General features: G+C 37.2%; 1 protein-coding gene across 3 annotated transcripts; it reads right to left on the bottom strand.

Moving 5' to 3' along the window:
- Nucleotides 1-57: 57 nt before the first annotated feature.
- On the bottom strand, nucleotides 58-6,046 carry LOC121796238 (auxin response factor 19-like). 3 transcript variants are annotated; one of them, XM_042195028.1, is made up of 13 exons: nucleotides 5,349-6,046; nucleotides 4,650-4,762; nucleotides 4,471-4,566; nucleotides 4,161-4,217; nucleotides 3,910-4,065; nucleotides 3,753-3,837; nucleotides 3,582-3,672; nucleotides 3,343-3,507; nucleotides 3,065-3,260; nucleotides 2,852-2,990; nucleotides 945-2,689; nucleotides 671-861; nucleotides 58-570 (listed from the first exon to the last, which is right to left on the bottom strand). In XM_042195028.1, the coding sequence occupies exons 1-13, from the start codon at nucleotides 5,389-5,391 to the stop codon at nucleotides 390-392; spliced, it is 3,258 nt and encodes a 1,085-aa protein (XP_042050962.1). In that variant the 5' UTR covers nucleotides 5,392-6,046; the 3' UTR covers nucleotides 58-389. The 3 variants fall into 3 exon arrangements, with proteins under 3 accessions (XP_042050962.1, XP_042050964.1, XP_042050963.1); XM_042195030.1 differs by lacking the exons at nucleotides 4,650-4,762; nucleotides 5,349-6,046 and having other exon boundaries at nucleotides 4,161-4,201; XM_042195029.1 differs by lacking the exons at nucleotides 4,471-4,566; nucleotides 4,650-4,762; nucleotides 5,349-6,046 and adding an exon at nucleotides 4,339-4,415.
- Nucleotides 6,047-19,158: the final 13,112 nt, after the last annotated feature.

Below are 19,158 nucleotides of genomic sequence, written 5' to 3'. Positions count from 1 at the left end.
TATTATTTCTTGTGTAAGTTAGATAATCAAATTGAACCAAAAATGGAAACTTAAAGATAAAATGAAAAAAATACTAAACATATATCAAAATTTAATTTTGTTCAGTTCGAATATTCAATTTACAGAAAATAAATTACTCGATGAGTGTATAAAACAGTGGGCTGAGTAATAAACTCAGCCCATGAAGCTATACAACGTTAATGGGAAGAAGTTGTCTTCCACAAACAACACAATCAATTCATTAACCTATATGTCTCAAATCTTTCCTCTGCCCTAACACTAAACACCTCAAATTTACACCAATCATCACCCCTTCTCATCATTTACGGCTTTCTCTTAGTCGCAGTGAAGATGAAGTCAATTGGTGACACCTACTACAAGCATTACATTTACCGGTTGAACGAGGTGGCTGAGTTATCGTCGTAGTGCGCCCTCCATACGTTGCCACTATCTGTCCCGCTACAAGCTTGGTTTGCCACGGGCAGCTGAGCTAGATCTCCATCCAAGCTCATCTGCTGCACCTCTGCAGCTGACAGTATCTTTATGCTCTGCACACAGCTCACGAATTCCCTGCAAGAAACACGAAAACCATGGCTAATGCTTGTTATGAAACGTCCTTTGATGTCGGAAACAGAAAAGGAAAAATGGAGTAGCTGTCTGTAGTACGTACTCCCAAGGATCATCTCCGACTAATAGTATGTCGTTTTCATGGTCTACGTAGACGAGCTTCCACTCGGTGCGTTGAGGGTCCTCCAGAAGACCCTCGATGCCAAACATCCGAGCAAGATCATTCCTTAGCTCATCGTACCCTTTGTAACGATTGACATCTATGGTTCTCCCCACCGAGCCACGTTTTTGAACCTTCATTTTTTCATCAAACATTAGATAATCAGTGGTGAAGGGTAACAACACGACACAAATCGACAGAAAAGAGATCAACCAACCTTTGTATATGTTCGCATACGTTGAGCCTGGTTGGGCCACAACCCACCGTTCATAACCCCCGTCTCGTTTAGAGCAGCATCGTTTGAAGAGCCTGGTTTGAAGGACATATTAGGCACTCCGAACGACTGAGAATTGATTCCAGAGGACAAATCCGTCTCAATATCCCTCGGTGTGCCACTGTAATTAGAGAGTAAGTTCTGGATGTCCTTATCAGAGTCAAAACCCCGAGACAACAAAGCATCGGGCGCCAAACCATCTATGGCAGCCGCGAAGGGCAGCCCATTTCTAGTATGTGACTTGACATCGCCATCCAATCCCGTCAGTGGGAAACTCTGTTGGAGACTGCCGGCATCCAGGCAATACGAGGTGGCGGACGATGTGACATCCATGTGATCAGCAGCGTTTATCTTGAACTTGGGCTGCTGCTCCGGAGCTTTGGAGTGGGCTGATTCGTGCTTTATCCGAGGGTCTAGTTTGTTATGACTCTCCTGCACCAAGTTAGAAGGATGAACAATCGTGGTATCCAGCATCCCGGGTTGTCCTGTTTGGCTCTTCGCAAAGCTTGGTTGCAGGCTGTGCGTGTTGATCTTGGAAGGCGACGTTGAGCACGATGGAGCATCGCCGTCAGTATGGCTTGACTGTTGTCTGGCTAAGGGAGGAGTCTTTTGCTGGATATGAAATTGGTTCGTCTGAAACTGCGGAGACTGCAGGAGTGTGGATGCGGAAAAGCAGTTCCCGTTCGATTGTTGTTGCATAGGTGCAGAGAGATGTTGTGTTTGCTGGCTTTGCTGAACTTGCTGTTTCTGAGGCATCTGCGGCTCCATCATCGGATTTAATGGACCGGACATTTGCTGCTGCTGCTGCTGCTGCTGCTGCAGTTTTTGGAGAAACTGCATTTGCAACTGTTGGTCGGAAAGATTCTGCTGCGTCGTCGTCTGTTGTATTACGGGCCGTTGGGATAAGTTCTGCTGAATCCTGTGCAACGTTCCCTGTTGAAACTGCATCTGGTGCTGCTCTTGGGATCTCTGCAGCAGCGTTGAAGGCTGCTCGACATGTGGCTGGAAAGGCAAGTCTTGAGTTAGAGATGTCGCGGGAAATGTTGTTCTGCTAGACGAGACATCATGCTGCTGCTGCTGCTGCTGCATCTGTTGCTGCTGCTGCTGCTGGAGTTGAGAGTATGCTGCAGTCTGCTGCAAATTCCGGCTTGCAGCCTGCTGCTCGGACGACATGCTGCTCATTACAGGAGGCATTAACATCGACTGCGACTGCTGATGCTGATGCTGTTGTGTTTGCTGCAGTAACTGCTGCTGTTGTGTCGGCTGAAGCATCTGGGGTTGCATTTGCTGCATTGGAAGCTGCTGCTGCTGCGGCTGTTGAGCAGGTGTCGGAGACTGTAACATCTGCTGCTGAGACCACGGTGCGTTCGACTGCAGCAGCTGGTTAGCTGGCTGATTCTGATGGTTTCCTTTGCTCATTTGAAGATTCTGTGAAGCTACACCGGGGGATCGGAAGTTCAACAGTTTCGACGGATCATCACTGCCGAGGTTGCCCTGCAGAGCACCGGACGTCACCATGTTTGGATACAACCCCGGCTGATTAGATGACAGCTGATTGTTCTGCTGCATGTTCATCCACTGCACGAGGCTCAGGCCAGGAAATATCGAGCTCGAAGCATCCTTCAACCCGAAATCATCTGCCAGCCACGGCATGCCTCGTTTGAACATATTCTCTACATCAGAATCATCTGTAGATAGCATGAATCAGAATGAGAAATAAACGCAAGAACATCTGCAAAATTAACGCATTTGCACACACGTGTTAGTAAGCGTGTGTACTGTCCTACGAGAAACTACAGTATAACGCGATCTTTTCCTATTGAAGTTTGAACGTCGAACCATTTCTTTACCTGGGAAGCCTGGATGTCTGGCTAGCTTTGGTCTGTAAAATGGAGGAGGACATATGTAAAAAGGAGTCACAACAGGCTCAATATCCCAAATCGAGACTCTGCTAGGACATTCCCGAGCCGTTGATTCGTCCCATCCGACCTAAACAACAGGGATACGTTAAAACATTTCGTTCCTGCAACTACATTCAACTTCTCCGAGTTTAGCAGTATTACCTGTAGATTACGCCATTGTGAGTTCTTCCATCTAACGGGATCCAAATCACTCATACCGGTCACCGTGCCCATGTACCTCCTCACCCCGGATTCCTCGGTCTCAAACATCATCCTGAATCGCATCCCCAACGACACTTGTGTGTACATTGCTTTGTTATACTTGGCAAGCGGAATCACAAACTCTGAAGTGCTAGCCCTGTTACCACCATATACACTAACTAACGTCGTTCGTTCTACATTTATGCGTTTGATAGTAGTCTAAGGACACGAAACACTACCTTGGATTGTAGAATATGGTGAAAGGGCTGTTGTTCGCAGCAGCGTGAGCTGCAGCAGCAAGAATACCGATATGCATGCTGTCGCTTGAGATAACAGACGAGGATAGAGCCGGCTGCTGCCTATTTGCTCTTCGTATGCCAAGGAGAAGCTGTGACTTTTCATCCCTGAATAGTCGAGTGTGGTGAGCTACGGGAAGTAATATAATGATGCATTACACGTTGATCTTATGTTTCGGTACCTTATGAAAAGGACGGCATCACCAGTTACGAGTCTTTTCGAACTCACAAACACACTCCAACCTGTTGTCAGTAGGTGCCTTTTCGGCTGACCTGAAATGAAACAACGAAACATCTTTGTGAACAAATCCTGAAACACGAGACGATGACTCAGAATCTTAAACGGACTATACCTCTATAAATATGTCTGAATGTCCATGTCTGGTCATGCAAGTCTTTTGCCGTTAGCTCCTGAGCGGGAGGTTGCATCGAGAAATCCTGCAGGAACGAATCTCGTGTAAGATTCAAATCAAACAGATTTATCACTGCATCAATGGTAATGAGAGATACCAGAGGTGGGAAGATCTTCTCAGCTGCACGACGAGGGACTGAAAAGCCACCGTGAGTGCTCGTGTCACTAGCCGTGAGAGTTTTACAGAAAAACTCAGTAGGTTGCCTGTTGTGCTTAAGGCCGATATCAGACACGAGCAACGCTTCCTGGTCATACTGCAGAACAAAAGAGTTAAACGTCGTTTCTCATCAGTCGCCTATCAAAAGAGGACAAATTTGCAAAGCTTTCGAACAATGTCAAAGCAATAGACCTTAGTGACAGGCAGAAGAGTCATCTGCGCGTAGACCTCATCTGTTTCAGCATCAGCCTGATAAATCAATCATATCATCACATATACAAAAAAACAAACAACAAAAAGGCGGGGTGAAGAGCCGTTGAACTACAAAAAGGGAAGAGAAGCATTGCAGAAGGGTCACAAAAGATCCTACCCTCGGACAACAAAGTTCTAAGCTTCGACAAAACAAGAATGCAATCAACCATGGCCTATCCCAGCTAAAAGTTAATCACAATGCACTCTCACTCGATAAATGCTATGTAAATGCCATAAGCGGTTTCCATACATGTAGGGTGACGTTGTGGAGCATACAGATCAACTTTGAAGGAAGATTCGGATAGCTTGGGATGCCATCGGCCTCTTTCTGCATCGATGCTGCCACCTGTGGAAAGAAAATAATCATTCATCCGAAACTGAAAGCAATCTCACGAGAGGCTTACGCAACGGGGAGAATGAGAAACGTACTTGTTCACTGTGACCTTGAGGAAAATAGACGACAAGGCTCCCCACAGGCGGCAATGAAACCAACGGCCCAGCACAAGCATGCCATAGCTCGGAGTTTGTCACCTTTTTTTCGCCTGAATTGGTAACAACATAGCACTGTTTTAAACATGATTTCACTCTACAAATCAATCAAAGAAACTTATTCAATCTTCAAACAACCTTCTTAATCAGCTCACAAACGAGACTCATTGATCATATATTTGTATATACTTACACTAAATCAAAGAACATAACTCTAGATAAAAAAAAATAACAGCTCTGGTTCTGTACAGATGTCAAAATAGGCTTCAAACCTTTGGTGTAAAGAGACAAATACACGAAATCAAGAATCAAACATGAAGACAGATCCAAAATTTGAAGAAAAAAGCAACAAAAAAGGTTCCACAGCAACTGAAAAGCCAGAAGCCAAAGTTCTTCCTTTGAAACTTCACAAAGCGTTAGTACTGTTTTAACTCAGCTTAAAACAAAGAATTCACTTCAAAAATCCACTCTTCTTCATCTTTTAGAAAGAAACAAGAGTAACAATATGTGCAAAATTGAATACACAAAATTCATCCTGAAAGAAAAGATGGGATCAACAGATTTTCACTATATAAAAGATGAGAAAAACCCCCAAAACAAAACAAGAAAAGGCTATGGAAATGGAATGAACAAGCCAACCTTCAGCTGTATTTGCCAAAAATCCATTAGAAGGAATCTTCATTGCAGCAAAAATTCAACTACACACTCAGTAAATTCAACCCCCTTTCCTCCTTCATAAACCAAACCAAACCAAACCTCACTTTTATTATATCCACTCAAAAAGAATACTTTCTTCCTTCCACCCAAAAATAAAATTCCTTCCAAACAACACGAAACTCAAAAATCCCCCAGATTCAACACAATCCCAAAATCCCATTCCACCTCCACTTGTTCACCTCCCACATTCAAGAAAGACACCATTTTTACTTCAAGAAAAGACACCATTTTGGTCCCAAAAGTGGCTTAAGCTCCAAAAATCCAATCTTGAATGGAGGGAGCAGCCGAAAATGAGCTGGCCCATCAAGCTTCCGTACAGAGGCTTACTGAAAATGGAAAGGTGTCGGCCACGTGGGTGGGGCGGCGGCGGAGCAGGCGGGATCAAGGCGGTGAGAGAGGGAGGAAGGAATCTTGGGAGTCGCCGGAAAACCCGCAGCCAATAAAAGGCAGGCTTCTTTATAGAAGAGGGTGAGTTGAATTTATCATTCTGTCGTCGTATTAGAATTTTATTTTAGTATAAATATAAAATTGATGCTGTAAATCTGTGTGAATTGTGATTGTATATTCGGTAGAGAGAGAGAGAGGGGCAGGCCGACATTAAACCAAGAGAAGAAGAATTAAAGAAAGTGGGAAACTACATTGCGTGTTTCTCTCTTTGATGACATTTTTCTGTATAGGTAAATAATCTCTCCATTCCATAGTAATAAAATCATTTAATTTTGCGAACTCGTTTTAAAAAAATAATTATAAATAGTTACAGTGAAGAAAAAGTAAAATAAGAGAGAGAATATTATAGATAAGACTATTCTCTACATTATTCTTTCTCTTACTTTACCCTCTCTTCACTTTAACTATTTATTATCATTTTTTCAAAACGAGTGCGGAAAATGAAATGTCTCTATTACTATGGAACGAAGGGAGTACTAATCTTCAATTTTTTGGGTTTATTTAGTTGTTAATTACGATTATGTGCCCCAATTAGGTGGCTAATACACTGTTTGTTCCAACCTGGCTATTAAGTAATCTAGTTGGAGTTGGAGGTCTTTATAGTGTTTCAAAATCAAGTTAGATTCTTGGGTAAATGGTCGATATTGTTCCATCTTTTGATGCGGTTTTACTTGAAAATGTTGTGCATCCGATGTGGATTAAAGGTTGGTATTCTTAGTGTATCTTTCTAATGGATAAATAATCAGATTGAGATTAGAAGATGGTCTGGCGATAAATATAGGACTAAGGTTGCATTTTAAAGCTACTGAAAATGTGACATTATTTTGTCTTTGGGTGTTGTTTAGTGCTTTTTATTCTCTGGTCTTTGCTTGTTTTGTGATTTTGGACCTTTTGGTTCATGTTTTGTGTGATTCGTTTGAGGAAGTATGTGTTCTCTTTATCATTTTTGTTGATATTATATTAATCGTTTTTCGATTTGAACCATTACAAGAAAGATGTCATGTAATCGACACTCTAAATTGATTACATGACATTTGGGGTGTAACTCTAAAAAAATTACATGTAGCATCTAAATTGATTGCGGAATAAAATGATGATACAAAAATGATAATGTAACGAATATGTGTTTTTTTTTGCGGTTGGGTGAATTAATTATGGAATGAACATGCTATAACTATATTTAATTTAGTACTACTTTTATAATCATGAGAGATGATAATATTGCACGGCCCCAACTTGGAATTAATAGGATAAATTAATAAATTATTATTATAAGTATATGGAGATTTGAATTATTGTGTTCAATAATAGGTGTTGTGTGATCTCACAAGTTAATTTTGATGTGTGTATTATGGCGTGAGAATTGTGTTTATAGAAATAATTAAGGTGTGTTTGCATTGGAATATTTCATTAGGGGAGATTATCAGAGCCATTTCAAATTGTTTATTTTAGTTTTTTGGAGGGCAAATTACTCAATTTAATGCCATTAAACTCACCCCAAAAGATAGTTTAAAACGGAATTGGTGAAATAAAATTACTATTAAGCAATGTTGATGGGGTGAGTTGTTATGATTTAAAAATGATGGATTATGGACTTCTAATCTATCCATCATATACTTCACTTCGAATGCAACCTCAAGAAATACAAAAATAACCAATTTTAGTTTAAAAATCACACAAATAATAAAGCTTTGTTTAAAGGTAAATTGTAAATTAGATAATGTGCAAAATTGTTCTTATTAAGATAACAAAGTGTAATAAACTATTTCACCTTCAACCAATAGATAGTGGATTTGAGTACTCTTTAAGTGCAGCTTGATCTAAAAAATAACATTAATAATATTATACAAATAACACTAAAAACAAATAAGGTAATTAACTCAAAAGTTAAAAGACATACCCTTTCGCCAAAAGAAAATTATTGAATCAGACTTCATTAATACTATCAATTAAGATATGATGCCACTTGCTAAAAGAGGCTATATAATATATAATTTTGTACATTTTTCTTATTTTGTCCTTCTTCTGATTTAGTATTAAAAAATATCCTTTTTTGCTAAGAATGGTGTTTTTTTATCTTGTTGGAGAACTTTTTTTTTGTTCTTTTATGGAAACCCCATATTTGTGAAAGTTTGTTAAATAAATAAATTATTATTCATATCAATTCGTTGAATAAATAAATAGCTAAGAAGGAGATTGTTCAAGTTCATAAACTAAAATTCACTTGTAATCTTTATGGGAAATCATCACATCTAGAAAATTTCAGAATCTTGTTTCATATAAAACATTTAATTTAATTTATTATAGTGTCAAAAATATAGTAATAAAATAATACTACAACAATTAAGAATATTAAAAACATTTCAGAAGGTTGTTTTTACTGGTCTCTTCGTAAAGAAGAGCATCTACCCTGGTTTCGATACTTGAATTTCTAATATTTAAATTTGGATGATAATTACCCATAGATTTATTTAATTGGTGCCACCGTCTTGCCTTCACTTCCAAATAATACAAAAGAACAAAAATAAAATTTAAAAATATTGAGCCACTTATTATTTAATACTGTAATGAACTATTTCAGTTGAAGCACGATTGAAGAATATTCAAGCATGTGCATTTATTTTAAAACTGCTCTAGCAATAATTACAAAACGATTCCACTATATGTATTTAATTAGTAATATTTATATTCACATTCACTTCATCTATGTTTTGGGGTAATATATATTTTTGTGAGTGGGTGATTGAAATGAATTTGAATTTCTACAAAAGATTGTAAACAAATTACTAAGAGAATATTATAACTATAGTATGCTTTTCATATTGTATAAATTCCAAATTATATTCGAAGAACCACACATTTTTTCCTTATTATTTATTGATTTACATCACCAATGAGCCCAAGTTTAAATGTCTAATCTGAATCATTGTATAGCAAATTATTGATTTTGAATCTAATGAGACCTGACGTACACAATTCTTTACTTAAAAAAGAATGTTATTAGTGTCCAAGTAGAAATGGTAAAAAAGATATGTAAAAAATACATCTACAAAATCAGCAAACACAATTCATCTCCAAATCGACTAAATTTCAGTTGAGGATTAATTCATTACCAAACTTGATCATAGTTAGAAACTAGCAAATAGACCATTGTGAAGTATTATGACCCTTTAAACAAAATGAATTGTTAGTTAATTACAAAATTAGTGATTCCTAGACCATAGTCACTAATAATTGCTTTCCTTTTATAGTTACTTAAAATTATGTCCATATATTTGTGCCTATATTAAAATATAAACCCAAATAAATGTAAATGTAAAGGATTGATAGACCATATATATTCACTAATCATCTATCCATATATACACACACATAAATCTAAAGACAAAGGATTTTGCCTAAATAAAAATAAGACATGTATACATCAATAATTTTTTAAAAAAAAACTTTATACATACATCACTTTGTAATTGAGAATAGAAGCTAGATATATTGGTGCAATTTTCAAAAAAAAAGTTTAGTATCTCCGACTGCCTTGAAATTCAGACATAACTTTAGAAATAGTCCGAAATTATGTTTGAATTTCAAGACATTCCAATATATGAAACCTTTTTCGGACAAAACTGTATAAGAGATAAATAGCCAGAGTTACATGAAACTCACATAAGTTTGTTTATTAAATGTTACATAGATTTGTCCCCTACATGTTGGTTTAAGTACAGATTAATTGAAGTAGCAAAATGTAATTCCAATAATTAATTAATTGATGTCTCCATCATAAAGATGCAAAGAACAAGAATTTGATTAGCACGCTGATTAGATCACTAAGCCGAGAAAACCGGAGAATTATGGCACATGCCACACAGGTTTAAATAACATTAATTATGATGTTCTCTCTACATAAATAATTAAGCTTTTTGTAATGGCTCTACTAACTCCTCTTTGTTATCACTAATCATGTTTAAAATATTTTTAATTAAAGAGCCAATCACACTCCATTCTCTAACTACGGTTTACTTTTCTTTCGCATTATAAATTACTTACACCTAAAAATGTTGATTAGTAGAGTAGTAAAGTAACAATACATATGCAAATCGTAACAAAAAAATAGCAAAAACAACGAAATCAATATATAAACAAAAGCACATACTCTATTAAAACAAAAAGCAACGAATGAACATTAAAAAAAATCGAACAAAAGGGCAAAACACGTCCTGATGTTTTATACTACTCCTATATAGATTAAATCTCTTGGATGCTTACATTTGATAAAATGCCGAATGAATATATAATTAGCTAAATTAAGTAAAATAAAAGGAAATAAAAGTGGCTTGATTAATTTATACTCCATTCACAAAGCTTCAAAATACACATCTACGATTAGGACAAATGTCATGAATTGTCAAATTCTAATTAATTCGTTGTGTTCAAGGATCAATGACAACAACCATTCTTATACATGAAAAATAGCATCTAATTTTATGTGATTGACGTTGAAAGATGAGAATTCCTTTTGAACGTATATTATTTAGAATAAGAGCATCCCCATCTGTGCTCGAGCACGGATGTGGGCCCGGATCCATTTTTACTCTCTGCTCTTAGGCAAGAGCACAACACTCATATCAATGCTCTTCCGCAATGACAAGCTCAAGGGTTCCACCATTCTATTATTCAATTTAAATAAAAATATTTCCACAATATTAAAATTCATTAAAAATAACCGGAATAATATTACAAATTACAAAAAAATTAAAAATTACATAATTAAAATCCTAAAAATTAAAAATTACATAATTAAAATCCTAAAAATTAAAAATTGCATAATTAAAATCCTAAAAAAAACCACTACTCGTGGCCGAAAAAATATGAATGGGAGATGATTTGATGTGAAAAATGGATGATGAATGTGTGTATTTATAGATGATTTTGGGAATAAAAAAATTTAAAAAAATCAAAAAAATTCCAAAAAAATGGTAATAAAACGTCCATATTTTTGGGAATCTGAAAATATATTTTTTTTATTTTTTTGTATTATTTTTTATTTTAAAAAAATGTAATTTCCAACAGATAAATCCGTTGGCCAATCAGAACGCGTCACGTCAGCTGCTCGCTGGCACGGACGTGCTCGATGCATCGAGCAGCGCCGTACCAGCGGTGAGAGCGCAGTGGTGGACAGCACCCGCCGAGCCAGCGGCACGGACGGACGCTGCTCACCACTGCGGTGCTGTCCACCGTTGCGTATGCTCTAAAAAGGACCTAAACAAGATATATTTACGTAGAAAGTCACGTTCGATTTCATAAAAGTTGTCACAGAAGGGAGCCTATAGAGCATAGGGTAAGGAATAATGATGATATTTTGCAGTTATAGATTTCTGAATTTACACTCAAGAAAATTAATTAAGTATAGAGTATATTATCCTTGTTTTTTTTACTGAGATAAAAATGCTTAAATTATTGAAGAATAGTGAGCTGAAGTACGAGTATATTATCTTTGTCACAAAGAAAATACTAATTTTATTGATTCAGATCAACACTACAACGATTACTTGGGACAATGCCATCCCAAAATTATGAATTGGTAAGTCAGCACCTGTCCATTGATCAAAATTATTTTCTTTTCAAAGTCGGTGTGTTTCTCTTTTGCCAAGCCAGACTTCACAGCCAGCTTTAGCAAGATCTTGTGTACGTTTCGTCAATGGATAGAGTAATTATATGAAATTTTATGTTGCTTATATAATATAAGTATTTATTTTAATTTTGGAACATCACAATTTAAATAATATATAATTTGATATTATTAAAAAAGATGAACTAAAACAATACACGATGTGGTCATGAAATAGTATAGGTCTGATTAGCTTTGTGATTTATGATTGTCAGTATATGATTTGAAATGCTCACATAATACGTTAATACACCCTAGGTCCTATTAAATATGCAACATTTGGAAATCGGCACGGGTCTTTATGTAATGTTATTTTATGAGTTAATGAAGAGAGAGTAAAGTAAGAGAGATGAAAAAGTAGAGATAGAATTATTTCCATTTTAGGAAACGTTTTATTTTTAATAAGACAATCTGAAAAGGAAAATGTTTCATTTTTAATGAGACAGCTGGAGTAGTTCATATGGTTGGTGTTCTTGAAAATTAGAATTTTTTTTTGTTATAACTTAAGAACATTATAATTAAACATATAAAATCATTATATGTTACAAGCATATAAATTTTGTAGGCATATATCAAATTTTCTATAAATAAACAATTGAAAAACTTCATAATTTTTAATATGAATTGTGTGAGCATATAATCAAATGTGCTCCATAAAATGTACTACTACTCCTACCAATTATGTGTATAAATTATTCTAAATGTACTCTCGTACCTCTAGAGTCTAGACCATAGATATCTAGGGGCACATTTTTTTACTTCTTTTGTGGCAAGTATTCTCATAAAATTTTTAGATTATCCTTAATTAACTTATATCCGAGTAAAAGCTATTGTAATTTGTACATTCATTACTATAGTCAACTTTCTACCCGGAAATCAACAATAGTATGTACTCCACTTTTGAAATAGAGTGATATAGCTCAAATCATCATAAATATGCAAATATCTATCTACTCCCAATCATTTTAGAATTTAGAACTCAATGTGTATATTTATGAACACTAATTTACACTACTTACATAAAATGCTATTTAAACCATTGGGAACAATCCAATTTAACCTCATCTTTGAATTGATGCCATTAACACTAAACTTTTCAATTTGTAGTATCAAATTATAAGTGGAATCTAAATGAAACATTTTAAAGATGGGATTAAAAAAAAGTAGGAGTAAAAAAGGGTGAATTCTTTAAATAGAGATATGACGTAAAAGCATGCATGCATAGGTACAGAGGAACTATGTGCAGAGGCCGCACGCTCCACGTAGCTTCTTCAGCTTTTGTCGGCTATTTATTTCCTTCTATTAATTTCAAAGCTCACAAATAAAATCAAATTATATATACTTACATTATATTCGACTGATCACAAATAAAATCAAATTATATATACTCACATTATATTCGACTGTCTCTAAATTGTCCCTTAACCGTCCCTTAAATTACTATTCACGGGCCTCAATATATTTTTTTACTCCGTCCCTTAACTAAGGGACGGAACCTGAAACCCTCCGCCCCTTAACCGTCCCTTAAATTACTATTCATTCAATTTCATTTTTTATTTTTATTTCCAACCAAATTCAATTAAAAAAACACACTTCATTAAAAATAAAATAAAATTACAACATAAAATAAAAATACAACTTAAAATTCAAAAAAAAAGACATAATTAAAATCCTAAAAAAATAAAAATGACATAATTTAAAATATAATTTTATAGAAAATAAAAAAAACTACTCCGCCGGCGAATCATCCCCCGAATGCGGTGGAGGTACACTGAAGCCGTGAGGAGGCGGAATGCCAAGTTGTGCTGCCATAAACGTAATTTCGTTAAGCCAGACTTGGTATTGGGTGGGCGTCATGCGGGAAGTGTCCGCCATTGTGGCGGTCATGTACATGGCCATAAGGGAGTTAGGGGGTCCCCCGAGCCCGAGCCCGCCTGGCTTGATTCGGCTCGGCCCCTCCTCCCTCTAGCCGCATTCGCCGCATTTCTCCCTTGCGGCCGACAGCGCCCACGGGAGGACCCCCCGGCATCGTCTGCCGGGGTCTCAACCTCCTGCGAGGCAAACTCTTGTGGCCCGCTACCCGAACCGCCCTCACTAGACGAGTATTGGCCACTCGTCGTGTGCTTCGTGCGCTTCGAGGTCAAGCAAATGTTGGACCGCACACCGCCGGCCCACCTTTCCTCATCCTTGACGGCCTCCCAAACATCGACATATTTGAATTGTTTGTCGGTGTCGTTGAAGTAGACCCGCAAAGCTGACCTCAGAATGTCGGCTCCCGTGGCTCCGCTTTGGTAATGAGCCGCTTCATTCTTGTGGAGGGCGCAGAATCATTTGACCTCTCTGTCGACTCGGTCAAAGTGAGCGCGGAACATCTTATATGTGCGGCGGCGGGACCCCTTCGGCTTAATCTGGTGGTAGGCCTCGATGACCTTTTCCCAGAAGCACTTATGGGGTTGTTGATTCCCGATGATGGGATCGTACGAGACGCTGATCCAGGCGTTGTACACCGCCAGCATTTCTTTGGGGCCGTATGGATGCCGGCCTAGATCCTCCTCCTCCTCCGCCCTGGAGCTTCCACCGCCTCGTCCTTCTTCCGGACTGGGTTCAACGGAATAATCCTCCCGAATCTGGGATAATCCTTGCGAATACCGCGGGGCGGAGGGACAGGCGTATGCATCCACGTCAAAATTGGGTGATTGGTACCTCCCGGCGTCGACGAACCCTGGGTGCCCGGCGTCGACGAACCGGAACCACCCAATGTGTTGTACATGCTCTCCCAATCGCCGAACGCGTTGAGATCCCACCCGCCGGAGCCGCTACCGCCGGAGTTTCCGTCGCTAGACATTTTGTGATGAGATGTTAGATGAAAATTGGAGAGGAAATGAAGATGATTTGGGAAGAATAGATGTGTAGTTGTGTGTGAAATGATGATGAATTAGGAGTATTTATAGAGTAAAAAAAATAGAAAACGGCTATAAACGGTAATATTACCGTTTCCCACTTTTTAAATTTTTTTTAATTCGAATTTTTTTAAAAAAATGATTTATTGCGCCAGCGTGACGATACCCACTTGCGGGTCGGCGAGTGGGCGACACGTCGCCTCGACGCGTGGCGAGACGTCCCGCCATTCGTCATGCCGTGACGGAACACGGAACAGGCTGGGGACGAAACGGGGTGCCGCAACGCATCACGCCGCCGTCTCGTTCCTTCGTGACGGAATACGGGCCACCCTCATGAGTCGTGACGCGTTGCGGGTAGCCTATAATAAATGTTCCTATATGGAGTAATATATTGTGCATGTTGATAGCAAATTAAATTTTAATTTTATACTCTATAAATTATAAATTAGATCTATAAATTATAAATTAGAGATATTAATGTAATAATTTTTAAAGTACTAAAATCAAATTGGCACAAAGTAAATACTACTCTCTCCGTCCATAAAAATAGACAAAGTTGTAAATAGATTGAATTTTACTGTACAATTGGTAAAATAAGAGAGAGTAGGAGAAAATGTGGTGGAGGTAATGTTAGTGGATTGTGATGTCAACATTTATAATGATGTGTAGGGTTAGTATTGATTTAAAACCTTCCATTTTTAGAATTAGTACTCCCTCCGTCCCGCACTACTCGCACCTTTCCTTTTGGGCACGAAGATTAAGGAATGAGTGATAGACAAAGTCAACAATTACGGTTGTATGTATAAATTGTTACTAAAAATGGAAAGAGTGCAAATAACTTGGGACGCCCAAAAAGGAAATAAATGCAAGTAGTGCGGGACGGAGGGAGTATAATTTTGGTGGACGGCTTAAATGACAAAATTAGTCTTTTTTTGCGATGGGGGCGTAGTAATTCTTGGATTAAACGTAAGCGATGTTCATAGATAATGTTATGTTTGAAACGTTGCAATAATGTCACACTACATTTCAATTTATCCTTTAATACTTATTGACATACCAAATTACCAATTTTACATACCTATTGAATAAAATACATAAAAAAAGGCTGTTAATGACAATAAGTTGATAATAGCAAAGGCAATTGCATCGTTTTGTCGAGAAAACAAAGTATGTTATTCGATATTCTTCCAATTTGATTTGGTGATTGAAAGATAAGATTACGACATCATAATTCTAGCTAGTTCAAATATCCCATTTAATTTGTGATCTTTGCTACCTATAGTTGTAGGTTAAAAAATCTAGGAGAGTTGAAAATGTGGTAGGACAAATCTATTACCCCATAATCTAATAAAATATCATTAAATTTTTTAAGTTATCTTACATGTCATGAAATGATCTAGGGATGAATCTATGCTACGCATTTGAGAATAATTTTTTAAGTTATCTTACATGTCATGAAATGATCTAGGGATGAATCTATGCTACGCATTTGAGAAAGTAGCGTTACCAGCCGTGACAAAATATTTTTAAGGAATGAAGATAGTTTAACCGCTAAAAGATTAGAAAAAAAAATAGTGTGAATAATATGAAAATAAAATTACACTTAAAGAATATATACTGCTACATCCCTTCCACAAGAATATACACTCTTTTCTTTTTAGTCATTTCCACAAGAATACATATTTTCTAATTTTAAAATTTTTTTCTCTTTAATGAGGTGATACCCATTTTCCACTAACAATACTTTAATTATTTTTTCTCTCTGTCTCTCTCTCACTTTACCAATTTTGCATTAAAATTCGTGTCAAACCCAAAGCGTAAATTCTTTGGAGACGACAGAGGGAGTAATTCATAAAATTATAAACAATGAAAAACATTATAAACAATATCAAAACAATATGTTTGTACGTCTCTAAACAAACTCAAATGAAACAATTTATATTCAGCAGACGATTTTTTAGAATTTTAATAATTTTAACATCTGCTATGGGTATAGTAATATAAAATAAAACGGATAAGGTGGATCAAATACAATAGATATAGGAGTACAAATAAAGAAAATGTTGGAAAATTTGAGATACAAACTTGTCGGGCGAAAAATACAAGGAAATAAAAACAAGGAAATTACACGGAAACAACTGAAAACAAAAATTACACGGAAAAGTATGTGGAAAGCGGTAAGCCGAGTCGAGGAGTCCTCTTCCCGCAAGACGAGATACGCCCCGGTAGTGCTCTCGGTTTGGCGTGTCGTCCCCAAAGATAAAACGGTTTCATCTCTGAAGTAGCAGCACCGCTAGCAGCAGAGCTCCGGCGAACGGGAGTAAGGCGGGGGCAGAGCTTCGACGGGAAGATTATGCAGAGAGGGAGAGAGCGTGTATGCAAGAATACTTGTGTATGTTCTGTGTAGAATGCAATAGATGCATGCCTATTTATAGGCCAAGTCCACCCGCAGAGGCATTGATGGAGTCAACAGCAATTATGTGTGCCATGATGGCTGTTGACTCCATCAATGATGACTTAACTGTAACCGCCGGGGGTTATTGACTGTTGCACTAGCCATTGGGAGCTGAAGAGACACGACGCACCTGGGCATGCTACACGACGGGATACACCATGGACCATCGGGACCTTTTGTCTCCCGTTATTCGCCGGGGTCCAGCGGGAACCTTTTTTCTCCCGTTATGCGTCGGGGTCCAGTGGGAACATGACGTGGACCAGGACCCGTCGGGGATAGCGTGGAGTTTGAGGTGGTCTAAAAAGAACAAGCGGGGCTTGAACCACGCTCAACGACCAGCTCCAATGAACAACCCAAAGACCAATTGCCAAAGCACACGGGGCACGGTGCGTGGCTCGCGGGCGGGCAGCGACGGCGCGCGTGTGAGCTCTGTCACCCGTCTTATTCCACGATAATTATTACACATAATAATTCATCTGATTAAATACTTCATCAAAGAAGTTTATCATCCCCGATGTGGGATAATTAACACTTAGTTAATTAATCCCTTAGTTTTTCCCATAGCTCATTTCTAGCTTTATTGTGACCAACTTTAATATATTATTTCCCACTCATCGGGAATCGGATTTGAGAAAATGAATATACTACGGTCATCTACTCGGAACGTAGATCGACGCTATTGTATTTAATTTTACAAAATTAAATGTCTTGTAACATTTATTATTAGTCAAAATCATTTGACCAAGCACGATTCCAACAGAAAAATGTATAAAGACCAATGAAAAGAAAAAACATTCTTCGAACAAATAAAAAGTTCACAAGTTTTGATCAACAAAAACATAGGTATTTGAAAATGCAAACGAAAACATTTACACGCATACAACAAACAAATAGTAGTTAATAAATTTTGAAAAACTTCTTTGTAAACAACATTAACTCACTTCTACTATCAACATCATCTCCACAAACTAAAATCTTCAGACCTTCACGGCTTCTGATTCTAGATATAGCAACATAAAGTTGTCAATGACTGAGATTGATTTTTTCAAAAATAATCCAACATGGTTGAGAGATTGACCTTGACTCTTGTTAATAGTCATTGCATACGATACAACCAAAGAAAATTGTCGTCGTTGGAATTTGAATGACATCCTTGGATCAGAAGGTATCAAAGACATTCTATGAATCAACACTTTATGACCCTCATATGGCCACCCAATACTTGTCCCTCCAAAACATAATCACAAAATTTAGACAAACTATTTGTCAACTTATTAAATTAATAACTTAAAACAATTCAAATGAAAAAAATTATACCAACAAAAAAGAAACAACCCTGCTTTAACAGCTCTTAATATTTTTTTACTCATCCTTTATCAAACTCTCCAAATTTAATTTAAAAATCCTGCATAAAATATCAAGACGATCGGTGGAAACGGTGGATGTACGATTTGGAGTACCAAATTAAAAAAGAAGTCGATGTTAATTATTCCCTCCGTCCTCTATTAATTGTCCACTTTCATTTTTTTTACCATAAATGGTAAGTAGACCCATATTCCACTAACTCATTCCACTAATATTTTATTACTATAAAACTAATATTTATACAAGTATGACTCATATTCTACTAACTTTTTCAACCACTTTTCTTTACATTTCTTAAAACTCATCCCAAAATCAAATGGACAATTATTAAGGGACGGAGAGAGTAAGACCATCCACAACGCTGTTCCTATACCGTTCCTATACCGTTCCTTAAACCACTATTTGAGGGCCCCACTGTACTTTTTTACTCCATTCCTTAACTAAGGAACGGAACCTGCAACCCTCCGTTCCTTAACCGTTCCTTAACCGTTCCTTAAATTACTATTCATTCAATTTCATTTTTTTTATTTCCAACCCAATTCAATTTAAATAAACACACTTTAAAAAACAAACACACTTTATTAAAAAACACACAACATTAAAAAAAATTACAACTTAAACGTAAAAAAATAAAAAACACACAATTAAAATCCTAAAAAAATAAAAGTACACAATTTTAATAATTTCATCTGCCAAAATTTGCCCAAATGTGCTCAATTAGATCATGTTGGAGTTGGGTGTGGGCACTAGAGTCGCGTGTCCTTGCACGAATAGATAACCGTTCTTGTATAGACGGATGCGCTCCACTTCGAGACGGACTACTTGCGGTTGAGCTTCCGGGGGATTCGTCGTCGAACCAATTTCCTGCCTCGGGTCCTTCGTCTTGGACAATCATGTTGT

Source organism: Salvia splendens, chromosome 3 (genome assembly GCF_004379255.2).
Source record: "Salvia splendens isolate huo1 chromosome 3, SspV2, whole genome shotgun sequence".
NCBI lineage: Eukaryota > Viridiplantae > Streptophyta > Magnoliopsida > Lamiales > Lamiaceae > Salvia > Salvia splendens.
The sequence above is the reverse complement of the archived record's forward strand: the minus strand, read 5'-3'. Positions and strand labels throughout refer to the sequence as shown.